Source organism: Littorina saxatilis, linkage group LG4 (assembly GCF_037325665.1).
Source record: "Littorina saxatilis isolate snail1 linkage group LG4, US_GU_Lsax_2.0, whole genome shotgun sequence".
NCBI classification, from domain to species: domain Eukaryota; kingdom Metazoa; phylum Mollusca; class Gastropoda; order Littorinimorpha; family Littorinidae; genus Littorina; species Littorina saxatilis.
The window spans coordinates 3942720-3957719 of record NC_090248.1 but is presented as its reverse complement, the minus strand read 5'-3'; the positions used below and the strand labels follow the sequence as shown (position 1 = coordinate 3957719).

At 41.0% G+C, this 15000-nt stretch overlaps 1 protein-coding gene across 1 annotated transcript in view; it reads right to left on the bottom strand.

The window, feature by feature from the left end:
* Nucleotides 1–15000, bottom strand: part of LOC138965699 (uncharacterized) — a 61139-nt gene that overhangs the window by 8039 nt on the left and 38100 nt on the right. Inside the window, exons 14-22 of the mRNA XM_070337875.1 lie at nt 13619–13756; nt 13323–13460; nt 11617–11722; nt 10332–10495; nt 9241–9701; nt 2859–2946; nt 1669–1745; nt 928–1062; nt 396–524 (exon numbers count right to left, since the gene is read on the bottom strand). Of these exons, the coding sequence (XP_070193976.1) occupies nt 396–524; nt 928–1062; nt 1669–1745; nt 2859–2946; nt 9241–9701; nt 10332–10495; nt 11617–11722; nt 13323–13460; nt 13619–13756 (1436 nt within the window). The remainder of the gene's footprint in view (nt 1–395; nt 525–927; nt 1063–1668; nt 1746–2858; nt 2947–9240; nt 9702–10331; nt 10496–11616; nt 11723–13322; nt 13461–13618; nt 13757–15000) is intronic.

Here is a 15000-nt window from a genome sequence, read left to right as displayed (position 1 = left end):
ATTTCATCATAATACTTATAGTTGTGGTTTTACATTCAAACATAAAGTAGTTGTTCATAATTAACAGTCCAACTACCTCTGTTTAACGAGCAATGACAGAACACTGCGAGTGTGCACGCAGCAATAGTGCTTTGATGTCTGTATGTAACCGGACCCCTACATCAGTGTGCAGGGTCTTTTCTGTGTCTTTATGAAAACGAACCAGTTATCAGTGGGAATTAGGCCTTTGCCTTACGATTACACAACCAGACACACTGGACCAGAAACAAATACAGAATAAAGGACGGCTTCAAAATACTTGTAAAACAAAACTCAGTACATTTATACATGCACAAGACATTCGACACAAACATGCGATGTGCCGTAAGCTACATAAACAAACCAATGGAACTGACCTTTGTCTTTTTGAGGTCAAAGGTCCTGATGACGAAGTGAGCTCTGGTCTCCTCCTCCACCCCCGTCACCTCCATGTGTCCAGTGGTCAGCCTGTCTCCCTGGGCCGGCCAGTACTCGTAGCACTTGGCCTGCACAAAATTACGTCGACACATTTGTTAAACAGCTGTGGAGTGTTATACTAAGGCAGGGTTCCCCCTCAGTTATAATGCTTTGGACGGTCCGATGACCAGGACGTTCTTGTTCATGCTTTCACAAGACACATTCGTCTCCGGCACAGGCTATCAGTAACCCATCCTGGCACAGAGTGCATCACACGTTAAGGCTGGTTGACAGTGACATCACTACACTCTACCAGCTTGACACACATGTTTCACCGTACTTGTGGTTCTCTCCTTGACGTAGGTGAGCATGACGATATCAGTGACCTCCCCCCCCCCCCCCATGCCTTCTTCAGAGATGTATGTCTTTAACTGTACTACATATACATCACCAGACTGTTCTATCATGATCGAGACACTTGTGTTACAGTACCTTGTTTCCCTCCTTCACGTTGGTGAGCATGACGATGTGAGCGACCCTCTCCTGCCATACCATCTGCCAGAAGTCGTCCTGAGTGTTCACCTTGGGTCCTTGGGCGGCGATGTAGGCCTTCTCGGACTTGTAGCCCTGGGGAAGAGAAGCAGATACGCAGATTGGCCTTTGTTGTAACACCGAAACTCCCGTCCCACCTAGCCACGTCGACCGAAGGGACGTTACTAACCAAGATTCAACCAACCAACAAGCAACATCTGGTTCCACATAGCCAATCGGCTGAAGGGACGCTGACAACACAGAACCAACTAACCAACCAACACAAAACTCATAGTACATATACATGCTTCTGTTTCTATTGCATGTATGAACATTGGGTCACATTTTCTGGAGGGACTTTAACACTGTTTGTAAACAAAGTCAATTAACATTCTAATACTGCATATGGATTCGATTTACAATATATTCAGCAAAAGGGCTGCTAGATTTGCAATAGTGTTGCCCTATTTATGTTGAAAAAGGATAACTATTCATCATCATCATCATCATCATCATCATCATCATCATCATCATCATCATCATCATCATCATCATCATCATCATCATCATCATCACTATCACCACCACCATCATCATCATCATCATCATCTTCATCATCATTATCATCATCACCATCACTATCACCACCACCATCAGCATCATCTTCAGTAGCAGCAGCTTCGACGCCTTACTTCACCATACCTTGACAAAGCTGGCGTTGACGTAGTCCGAGGCATCGTCCCCATCCACCTGTTCCAGCTCCACCCGGTTCTTGTCGTCTGTGGACATCAGATACATCGCTTAGAATTGAATGCCTCCTACACTTGTTGCAATTCTTGCACCATTGATTCAAAGGGAACATCTAATACATGATGTTGAAAGAAACAGAAAGACAAACAAGTCGCGTAAGGCGAAAATACAATATTTAGTCAAGTAGCTGCCATTTTTCAGCAAGACCGTATACTCGTAGCATCGTCAGTCCACCGCTCATGGCAAAGGCAGTGAAATTGACAAGAAGAGCGGGGTAGTAGTTGCGCTAAGAAGGATAGCACGCTTTTCTGTACCTCTCTTTGTTTTAACTTTCTGAGCGTGTTTTTAATCCAAACATATCATATCTATATGTTTTTGGAATCAGGACCCGACAAGGAATAAGATGAAAGTGTTTTTAAATTGATTTGGACAATTTAATTTTGATAATAATTTTTATATATTTAATTTTCAGAGCTTGTTTTTAATCCGAATATAACATATTTATATGTTTTTGGAATCAGCAAATGATGGAGAATAAGATGAACGTAAATTTGGATCGTTTTATAAATTTTTATTTTGTTTTACAATTTTCCGATTTTTAATGACCAAAGTCATTAATTAATTTTTAAGCCACCAAGCTGAAATGCAATACCGAACCCCGGGCTTCGTCGAAGATTACTTGACCAAAATGTCAACCAAATTGGTTGAAAAATGAGGGCGTGACAGTGCCGCCTCAACTTTCACGAAAAGCCGGATATGACGTCATCAAAGACATTTATCAAAAAAATGAAAAAAACGTTCGGGGATTTCATACCCAGGAACTCTCATGTCAAATTTCATAAAGATCGGTCCAGTAGTTTAGTCTGAATCGCTCTACACACACACACACACACACACACACACACACACACACACACACGCACGCACATACACCACGACCCTCGTTTCGATTCCCCCTCGATGTTAAAATATTTAGTCAAAACTTGACTAAATATAATAAAAATGACCACAACGCAAGACACCAACAACAGCTAACACAAGAGATTGAAGACAAGAGAGAGTGAGGGAGGATAGAGAAGAAAGCGATAGAAGGAAGGAAGAAGGATGAACATGTTGACGGTACAACTGTCTGTATGACTCACAGGGCAGGATGCTGTTGAAGCGGTTCTTGTAGTAGTTTTCGTCTCGCTGTCCGTTCTTCAGACTGAATTCTTTGTTGGGGATCATACGCTGCACACACAGACAAAAAACAAATTAACAGCTTGAAACAGTCACTACGAATGTCAAATTGTTATTAGCTCTAGCGATGAATGATTTTCTAGAATGGCTTGGACACAATGTGAGGGGATAAGAATCGAACACATCAAGTGCCATCGCAATGCTTGCAATGCTCCTTGCACTACATCAATAGTTCATATTCACTAAAGCGCAAGAGAATGAAGACGTCGTCAGTATACAGATTGCCTTTGTTATACATGTGTGTATACGGGTGCAGTGGCGTAGTGAATAAGACATCGGCATCCTACTCGGAAGGTCATGAGTTCAAACCCCGGCGGCGGCCGCCTGGTGGGTTAAGGGTGGAGATGTTTCTGATCTCCCAGGCCAACTTGTGTACAGACCTGCCAGTGCCTTATCCCCCTTCGTGTGCACACGCAACCACAAGACCAAGTGCGCACGGGACAGATCCTGTAATCAATCTGCCAGAATGGCTGGGTAAAAACAGTCATACACGTACAAATCCACTCGTGTAAAAACATGAGTTTTTGTTTGTTTGTTTGTTTGCTTAACGCCCAGCCGACCACGAAGGGCCATATCAGGGCGGTGCTGCTTTGACATATAACGTGCGCCACACACAAGACAGAAGTCGCAGCACAGGCTTCATGTCTCATCCAGTCACATTATTCTGACACCGGACCAACCAGTCCTAGCACTAACCCCATAATGCCAGACGCCAGGCGGAGCAGCCACTAGATTGCCAATTTTAAAGTCTTAGGTATGACCCGGCCGGGGTTCGAACCCACGACCTCCCGATCACGGGACGGACGCCTTACCACTAGGCCAACGGTGCCGGTGTAACAGGCCATTTTCACACATAGTCAGTTTTGACCGGGAGGTCATTCTGGGCTAGCTGATTTTGACCGGGAGGTCATTCTGGGCTAGCCAATTTTGACCCCCCCCCAGTCAGTTTTGACCCCCCCTTCAAACTTTAAGAATAAGTACGTTAGGACCATTTAAAACGAAATATATGTATGTGTGCACAAAATCTGTTGGAAAAATGATATAAAAAATTAAAATTAAAAAAAAAATTAGAAAAAAAAAAGTTTTGACGCTTCCTTTTAAACTTCAAAAATAAGTACACTAGGACCTTTTAAAACGAAATGTACGCATAAATGAATGCATCTATGCATCTCCACAAGTGTGTGGGGGGGGGGTGGTCATTCTGGGCTAGCCCAGAATGACCTCCCGGTCAAAATCAGCTAGCCCAGAATGACCCCCCGGTCAAAACTGACTAGGCCAGTCAGTTTTGACCCCCCCTTCAAACTTCAAGAATTAGTACTTTAAGACTTTTTAAACCGAAATGAATGTGAATGTGGACAATATTTGTTAGAAAAATGATATTACAACAAACAAAACAAAAACCCTTAACTCTAAAAAAAATAAAAAATAAAGTTTCGACGCTTCCTTTGAAACTTAAAAAATAAGTACACTAGGACCTTTTAAAACGAAATATACGCATAAATGAATGCATCTATGCATCTCCACAAGTTGGGGGGGGGGTCATTCTGGGCTAGCCCAGAATGACCTCCCGGTCAAAATCAGCTAGCCCAGAATGACCCCCCGGTCAAAACTGACTACGCCAGTCAGTTTTGACCCACCCTTCAAACTTTAAGAATAAGTACGTTAGGACCATTTAAAACGAAATATATGTATGTGTGCACAAAATCTGTTGGAAAAATGATCTAATTTTTTTTTTTTTTAACTAAAACAAAAAAAAACATTTTTTTTTACGCTTCCTTTCAAACTTCAAAAATAAGTACACTAGGACCTTTTAAAACGAAATGTACGCATAAATGAATGCATATATGAATCTCCACAAGTTTGGGGGGGGGGGTTATTCTGGGCTAGCCCAGAATGACCTCCCGGTCAAAATCAGCTAGCCCAGAATGACCCCCGGTCAAAACTGACTAGGCCAGTCAGTTTTGACCCCCCCTTCAAACTTCAAGAATTAGTACTTTAAGACTTTTTTAACCGAAATGAATGTAAATGTGGACAATATTTGTTAGAAAAATGATATTACAACAAACAAAACAAAAACCCTTAACTCTAAAAAAAATAAAAAATAAAGTTTCGACGCTTCCTTTGAAACTTAAAAAATAAGTACACTAGGACCTTTTAAAACGAAATATACGTAGAGGTTACATGCCGAGTCTCAGTGATTATCAAAAATAATGGTCGAAGTTAGCGGATCATGAAAAATGCGAGCTTTAGCGAGCTTTTTCATGACCGCGAACTGAGACCATTATTTTTGATAATCACTGAGACGAGGTATGTAACCTCTTTATCCCTCCTTTTTTCAGTTATTCAAAGAAAAGAGGAGTTTTTGTGCGAAAGTTTGATCGAATCATATTCACCCAACCAGTCTACCTGCGCAGGCGATCGATTAATGCGCGGTTGTATAGTTCCGTGCAAATCATTCAATTTTGTTAACACTTCTTGTCAGTTTCCATGTTTTGAACTAAAATCAAGTACACGGTTATGTTGTCATTCTGCTGTGGCGGTAAAGGCAGATAGTGTGTGTTCTGTTCATGTTTTGGTATCGCTCAGGAAATGTTCTTTCTTCGAATGTGACTAGCAGACGAAGTTTTACACCCGTGTTCCAACGTTAAAAACTGTATGAAGTTTAGTTTTCTGGGGAAACATAGTGTATGAAACCGCTGCATGTTCTTTACGTTGATTAAATGTTTGCAATTGATTGCGTGTGATCTGTTTATAAAATGAAATATTGTTGAAAACTGACCGTCGGATTGCAGTCTTGTCGGTGCAGCCGAAATCTGGAAGGGGAACTACTCGTGTCGCTAGACAAAGTATGAGAGTTACTTTTCCTTGGAATCTTGCTAGCGATAAACGATTGTGCACGGCAGATCTGAATTCAGAAAACAACCAAACTCATGGATTTTATATGGAGATTCATGTGTTCAAGTCTGTAGTTGCTGGTTTAAATACGGTATGGTTGTATTGTTTGCTCCAGAAATGTATATTTTGTACATTAGAGTGTTCTGAACTTTTGAGTCGCAAAAAGTAGATCCACAATGTGTACAGTCTCTACCCATGAGCTATCGAGGATTCAGGCCCGTTGTTGGGTAAGTGATTTTGGTTGTTGGGTAAGTTACCGAAAAATAACTAGCCCTACAAGTTTACAGAGAGAAAGAAGCAGAGGGGGGGATAAGCATAAATGAATGCATCTATGCATCTCCACAAGTTTGGGGGGGGAGGTCATTCTGGGCTAGCCCAGAATGACCTCCCGGTCAAAATCAGCTAGCCCAGAATGACCCCCCGGTCAAAACTGACTACGCCAGTCAGTTTTGACCCACCCTTCAAACTTTAAGAATAAGTACGTTAGGACCATTTAAAACGAAATATATGTATGTGTGCACAAAATCTGTTGGAAAAATGATCTAATTTTTTTTTTTTTTTTTTAACTAAAAAAAAAAAAAACTTTTTTTTTTACGCTTTCTTTGAAACTTCAAAAATAAGTACACTAGGACCTTTTAAAACGAAATGTACGCATAAATGAATGCATATATGAATCTCCACAAGTTTGGGGGGGGGGGTTATTCTGGGCTAGCCCAGAATGACCTCCCGGTCAAAATCAGCTAGCCCAGAATGACCCCCTGTCGAAACTGACTAGGCCAGTCAGTTTTGACCCCCCCTTCAAACTCTAAGAATAAGTACGGTAGGACCATTTAAAACGAAATATATGTATGTGTGCACAAAATCTGTTGGAAAAATGATCTAAAAAATTAAAATTAAAATTTTTTTTGTTTAAAATAAAAAGTTTTGACGCTTCCTTTTAAACTTCAAAAAAAAGTACACTAGGACCTGTTAAAACGAAATGTACGCATAAATGATTGCATCTATGCATTTCCACAAGTTTGGGGGGGGGGTCATTCTGGGCTAGCCCAGAATGACCTCCCGGTCAAAATCAGCTAGCCCAGAATGACCCCCCGGTCAAAACTGACTACGCCAGTCAGTTTTGACCCCCCCTTTAAACTTTAAGAATAAGTACGTTAGGACCATTTAAAACGAAATATATGTATGTGTGCACAAAATCTGTTGGAAAAATGATCTAAAAAATTAAAATTTAAAAACAAAAAAGTTTTGACGCTTCCTTTGAAACTTCAAAAATAAGTACACTAGGACCTTTTAAAACGAAATGTACGCATAAATGAATGCATCTATGCATCTCCACAAGTTTTGGGGGGGGGGGGGGGGGGTCATTCTGGGCGTCAAAATCAGCTAGCCCAGAATGACCCCCCGGTCAAAACTGACTACGCCAGTCAGTTTTGACCTCCCTTCAAACTTCAAGAATTAGTACTTTAAGACTTTTTAAACCGAAATGAATGTAAATGTGGACAATATTTATTAGAAAAATGATATTACAACAAACAAAACAAAAACCCTTAACTCTAAAAAAAGAAAAAAAATTCGACGCTTCCTTTGAAACTTCAAAAATAAGTACACTAGGACCTTTTAAAACGAAATGTACGCATAAATGAATGCATCTATGCATCTCCACAAGTTTGGGGGGGGGTCATTCTGGGCTAGCCCAGAATGACCTCCCGGTCAAAATCAGCTAGCCCAGAATGACCCCCCCCCCTATTCTTGTGGAGATGCATAGATGCATTTATTTATTTGTACATTTCGTTTTAAAAGGTCTTAGTGTACTTATTTTTAAAGTTTCAAAGGAGGTGTCAAAAACTTCTTTAATTTTTTTTAATTTTTTTTCAATTTTTTTTATTTGTTTAGATCATTTTTGCAACAAATATCGTTTTAAAAGGTCCTAACGTACTTATTCTTGAAGTTTGAAGCCTAGTCAGTTTTGACCGGGGGGTCATTTTGGGCTAGCTGATTTTGACGGGAGGTCATTCTAGGCTAGCCCAGAATGACTGCCCCCCCCCCCCCCCCAAAACTTATGGGGATGCATAGATGCATACATATATGCGTACATTTCGTTTTAAAAGGACCTAGTGTACCTATTCTTGAAGTTTGAAGGGAAGCGTCAAAAAACTTTTTTTTTTTAAGTAAGTTTTTTTTTCAGATTTAAAAAAAAAAAATGTCCAACTAATAGTGTGCAGATATACATATACTTTGTTTTAAAAGGCCCTAAAGTACATATTCTTGAAGTTTGAAGGGGAGGTCAAAACTGACTGGCCTAGTCAGTTTTGAAGGGGGGTCATTCTGGGCTAGCTGATTTTGACCCCCCCCCCTAACCTGGGGAGATGCATAGATGCATACATACATGCGTATGTTTTGTTTTGAGAGGTCCTAGTGTACTTATTCTTGAAGTTCGAAGGGAAGTTTGGAAACTTTTTTTCTTTTTTTCTTGTAATATCCTTTTTCTAACAAATATTGTCAATATTTACATTTATTTCGGTTTAGAAAGTTAAAATACTTATTCTTGAAGTTTAAAGGGGGGGTGTCAAAACTGACTGGCCTAGTCAGTTTTGACCGGGGGGTCATTCTGGGCTAGCTGATTTTGACGGGAGGTCATTCTGGGCTAGCCCAGAATGACCCCCCCCTCAAACCTTAGATATATGTAGTTATATACATATATGCATACATATTGTTTCTAAAGGTCTTAATGTACTCATTCTTCAAGTTTGCAGGGGGGGGGGGTCAAAATTGACTAGGGGGGGTCAAAACTGACTAGCCCAGAATGACCTCCCGGTCAAAATAGGCTAGCCTAGAATGACCGGGAGGTCATTCTGGGCTAGCCCAGAATGACCTCCCGGTCAAACTGGGCTGCTTCAAAATAGACTGCTACACCGGTCTAAAAACATGAGTGAACGTGGGAGTTTCAGCTAATGAACGAATAAGAAAAATACATGGGTGTATGATATATTGCTTTTCTGGGAAATGAACAAATAGTCACTTATAGATGTCCGAAATTAATTCAGCAGTGATATGGCTGCAATTAAAATCAGTGCAGAAACTACAATATTAAATTTGACCCTTGTCCACCATTTTTATAACGTAAATAACTTGACAAGAAAGCAAAATCCATTGGCTAAAACGTCCATAGGATTACATTTAAGGCATGCAACCAATATAGAATTGGATAAAAGACACAGTCGACTAACTTCAGAAAAATGCAGTCCACACAGGCTTGCATAAAAGGCAAAGCTATAGATCCTTTGAAAGGACGCACAATCGACGGACTTAGAAACAAATCGTACATTAAAGGCGAGGTCCATAGACCAACGAAAGGAAAAACACAAGACGAAACAGAACCAATGTCCTTACCATAAACTCCTCTACCAGCGACCCATCGCTCATCCTCTTGACCACAGTGACCTGCAGCTTGTCCAGGCGGATTCCTGTCGGCTTTATGTTGCCGTACAGCTGCTCATTTCCATAAATCGCGTCCGTCGGCCCGAAATCCTCCACCTCGTCGTCCGCCAACGGTTCCGGCGGAGTTTCCGTCCCTGCGCGAGATGCTCTCCCTTTGGTTGGCTTGATTTCTACGGGTGGCTTCCCCTTCTTTTCCTTCGCAGCGTCCTCGTTCTTGGTACCGGTGAGTTTGGGTGAAGCTTTGGTATTAGCGGATTTGGGTTCTCTGCTCGATTCTGGTTTTGGCTTCTGGTTAGAGATGGTGACGTTTTCGTAGATGGCTCCGTTGGTTTTAGCTGGCTGATGGGGTTTGGGTTTTACTCCGGGTTTTACTGTGGGTTTGACCTCGGCTTGGGGCTTTGTATTAGCGTACGCTGAAACAATATCACAACCGATTGTAGTCACGTGTTTCGTTTTTTGGTCAAAAGCATCAAGTGATGTATATTTATGGGGTTGTCAGAAGTTCAATATTGTTTTTCTTATCACATTTGTTTTTACAAGGAACTTACATTTAGATTTACAACTGCTATCAAGAACAATCTCGCTAATTGCTTTGTTAGAAAATCGAGGAAAAAGGAAAGACAATAGCTCACAATTAGTAGAGCCACGTAAACGCAGAAAAACACAAAGATTAAAGTTCCCATTTGAAAAAAAAAGGAAATCCAGGTAGGTATATAACGAATGTTTTGACAGATTTTCAGAATTTCAGAACATCCAAGGGGGAAACATGTCAGAATGGGATGGACAAATTACTCATATTATACATTCTGAAAAATAAATCATCTTTCACCCTGAATACCGAAAGACCCAACAATATACTTTAACTTTCCATTTGTTGTTCGCAATTTAATGTCTAATTTTCCAAGGTTGTATACCTTTCTTATATTGATCACTTGATGTCTTTGTGTGAATTGCGAATTGTGGTGTTTTATTTCAAGTTTCCAAACGACAGATTTCTCAACAACTGATACCTCGTTCTATTTTGTGTAAACATCGCACTTTACCTGCCGGGGCCATGGACGCTACAGGAGCGAACGACAGCGCTGTGGTGGCCTGAGGTGGGCTGCTTGGGTCATCGCTGTGTGCGCTGGTCAGTGGGTCAGTGCTGTCGGTCATCTCCGCTACGGCCCCATTTTGGTCGTTGGGCTTTTCTCTGCGCTTTCGCCGTCTGTGGACAATGTTTGGACTGTACATTTCATTGACAGGGATCGAACTCATATGGCCGCACAAAAAAGCGAAGAGTGGTGTAAAATATACCGCACTTTAAAAACTTGCTGTAGGAATACTGGAGAAATGAGATAGAGAGACAAACAGACGCGTATATATACGTGAGAAAGAGAGAGAGAGAGGAAAGACAAATAACAAGAAGAGCAAACGCTCGATCGAGTCACTTTCGCAGTTCTGAATATTATATGAGGCATCAGATGGACAGGAAGAAATTGCTATTCACAACACAATACAGATGTAAATAATTTGATGTAAAGAATAATCCTATAAAGTTTGAATCAAATCCGATGAATAGTTTCAGAGATATGATATTTCAATTTTTTTCCTTCAAGACATACCTGTGACCTTGAAAAAGGTCAAAGGTCACCAAAGCAGACGTCAAAGTGTAGAGGTCACTGGGAGTCACGTTCACATAAAATTTGAGCCCGGTCACTTTTATAGTTTCCGAGAAAAGCCCAACGTTAAGTTGTGTGTTGCCGAACAGAAAAGGCTAGTTATCTCCCTTGTTTTTCTGATAACGTTCGTAAAAGGCTACAGATGTAAATACTTTGATGTAAAGAATAATCCTACAAAGTTTCAATCACATCCGATGAACTTTGTCAAAGATATAAAATGTCTAATTTTTCCTTTGACGCTGACCTGTGACCTTGAAAAAGGTCAAAGGTCAACGAAACCATCGTTAAAGTGTAGAGGTCATTGGAGGTCACGACTAAACAAAATATGAGCCCGATCGCTTTGATAGTTTCCGAGAAAAGTCCAACGTTAAGGTGGTGTCTACGGACGGCCGGCCGGACAGACTAACACTGACCGATTACATAGAGTCACTTTTTCTCAAGTGACTCAAAAAGAGAGAGACAGAGAGAGAAAAAAGACAGAGGGAGGCAGATACAGAAGCAAGAAAGAGACAGACCCAAACCGACGCACGGAAGTACAAGTCGGAACATGGTTCACGAAGACATACAGACAGACACACAACACAAGACGTACAATAAACAAACATAGAGGTACAAAAAGAGCAATAAAACCAAAGCAAATCGCAACAGTGGTTACAATATACTTTACCTGATGATAAAAATAACGACGGTAATGGCCACTATAACGACGATTGCAGCAATAACACCTCCCACAGCGCCACCGACCACCCCTGTTGACCCTCCGGATACAGCAGCTAGGATATACATGAATAGATAAACTAATAGACAACAGTCAACAAATATTCACGTGTGGATCTTAGTCATCGTCACTATTCTCTCTCACACACACGCTTACGCTCTCTCTCACACACACACACACACACACACAAACACACACACAAACGCACCCCCCCACACACATATAAAACACAAACACACACACACACACACAAACAAACCCACACGCACGCACACCCCCACTCACACACACCTACACACACGCTCACACACACACACACGTACACACACACACACACATACACACACACAAACACACACACACACACACACGCACACACACACACAAACAAACGCACACCCCCCCCCACACACATATACCAAACAAACACACACACACACACACAAACAAACCCACACGCACGCACACCCCCACTCACACACACCTACACACACGCTCACGCTCACACACACACACACGCACACACACACACCTACACACACACACACACACACACACACATGCAAACCAGGCACACAAAACGAACACTGTAAACGGTATATATGCCTCTTATATCATCAAAACAAGGACATAATTTGTTCGTAAGGAAAGAAATGATCTCGCATAACTGTTCGCTGCCAGTTGATGAAACATGGCCTACAGCACTTTCTAACGCCTTTGCGATCTGGACGTGCGGTGTCAAACGCTGTCACCGCAACGGGGAGCAGTAACAGAGCTTTGTTTACTGTGGTCGCTCAGTTGTAAGCAGCGCATGCGCACCAGGAACTGAACACAGCTGCCTTTTCTGACTTAATGTGAGAGCATAGTTCGCTTTGTTATTGCTGCTAAGATATGTCGCTTTTGGACTAATCACTGATATGCTACGTTTGTTTGGGACTTGAAGTTCTTATGCGCCAAGTATCCTTGGATACGGGCGGGGATGTAGCTCAGTCGGTAGCGCGCTGGATTTGTATCCAGTTGGCCGCTGTCAGCGTGAGTTCGTCCCACAGAGATATCTCTGTGGTTCGTCCCCACGTTCGGCGAGAGATTTATTTCTCAGAGTCAACTTTGTGTGCAGACTCTCCTCGGTGTCCGAACACCCCCGTGTGTACACGCAAGCACAAGACCAAGTGCGCACGAAAAAGATCCTGTAATCCATGTCAGAGTTTGGTGGGTTATAGAAACACGAAAATACCCAGCATGCTTCCTCCGAAAGCGGCGTATGGCTGCCTAAATGGCGGGGTAAAAACGGTCATACACGTAAAAGCCGTGGGAGTTTCAGCCCATGAACGAACAAACAAACAAACAAACAAAATCCTTGGATACGGGAGACAATCGGACAAGGTGTACTTCATTATCTTGTTGCGATTATAGCAGCTACTCAATTCATGCTTTCAACCTGTTTTCTATCTATAAAGTTATATTTTGAGTGGTGGTATTATGATGATCATCTATTGTAAATATTAATGTTCACTCTAGGTGGAAAATACATTATTGTTCCATTTGATATTATCTGCGTGTATTTAAGCAGTGAAATGTGGAAGAAAGAAGTGTGTTTCAACGTGTGATACACAGAAGTAATTCCAAAATCAAAGCCTGTAGCCCTGTTACTTTACCTTGTGAACACATAGGTCCAGTGAACTCAGCCACACATCCCGCCAGACAATGGCCATCCTCATGATGACACGTGGTGTTGACCTGACAGTGACCACAAGTCTCGTTACATCTCTCACCATACAGTCCTGCATCACACTCTGGAAAAATAAAGTGTTCTTTGATTGGGAAATTGAATGCGATGCATACATTAAACTATACAGTGTTGTCATTTTTGCTGAGATAAACAAGATGTCTATCCCTGAGATCAGACACTTAGCTTTAATTGCTGTCATAATTAAGTGTGTCCTGTACTCACGTGTTTTGCAATGAGAACCAGTATAGCCAGGCTGACACCCATCAGTGCACTCCCCTGTCTTTGTGTTGCACGGTTGTCCCCCTTTACAGTGACCGCAACTCTCACTGCAGTTCTGTCCGTGGGTCTTGTCTCGACAGGCTGGTGGACATGACACGAACAACATCAGGCATACACTGTTATTGGTGCAACGTGTTGTGTACATAATCAAAGAACAATAAAGTTAAGTTAATGGCTTATATAGACATGGCCGTTGAATATGATTATGAAAACATGGATATATATTGAACAAACACACACTATCATTACAGTCAAAGGGACTTCTCTGATTCGTGTCCGATCTCTAGCAAGGTGACGCCATCAGAGTCGTGTTGTGTAAAGTTTGAAAACCATATCATAACATAATTCTACAAGTGGATCATATTGATAACAAGAAAAAGACGTGCAACATGACTTGAAACTGGCCACAACGGCTTTTCGGTTCCTGTAAGATGTTTTGTTTATATCTTAGTAAGCATAATTCGAATAAAGTATGTCGAAGTACTGATAACTTAAATATTACCCAATAATTATTGACGGACTGTGTGATGATATCTTCTGCTATGGGCTGTTGAGACAGTGATATCAAAATCGAGACCGGAGGTCGAGATTTTGATATCAGTGTCGAAACAGACCAATAGCAGAAGATATCATCACACAGTCCGTCAATGTTAGATATATTGCAATTTCTCTGGACATTTTGTATTCACTGTAAAGAAAGTACAAAAGTGTTCGTCTCAGTTTTGGCTGTTCCATATCCCTCCCTCTGATTATTATTCATTTTTGTTCACTCTGTTCTTGTACTTTCTAGTATTTCCAAATGTCTTTTCTTTCAAAATGTAATTAGTCACGTGCTCAACTAAATTCTGGGATAGTTACATTTTCATATGTTTTTTTTTTAAATTTAGGTGTCTTTGTTTTTGAAGTGGGGAAGCAATAAAGAGGTCGTCAATATCAAAACTGATATCGACGGAAATGTCGTCGATATCACTTTTGCAATGAGCTCAGTTTTGCCCAATTGACCAATGGAAATCTACGTAATATATGAAATAGCAATATGTTCAGATATTGCTTAATAACAATTATTATTACACTTTGTTGGACCATCTAAAAGAACACAAATGTAAAAATGCATGTTAATATGTTCGTGTCTGACATAGGATTTGTACCGCCTGCATAACTATACTGACAATGATATCTAAGTGTTGCTAATCTGCATCATGTTTTCTCTCTTTTCTTTTCCTTAAATAAATAACACAGAATTCCTGAGTTACATTTTTCACCTCCACATATCAATAAAAACGTTTAAAACAAGAAGAAGAAATGAGCAATACTTGTTCACGTTG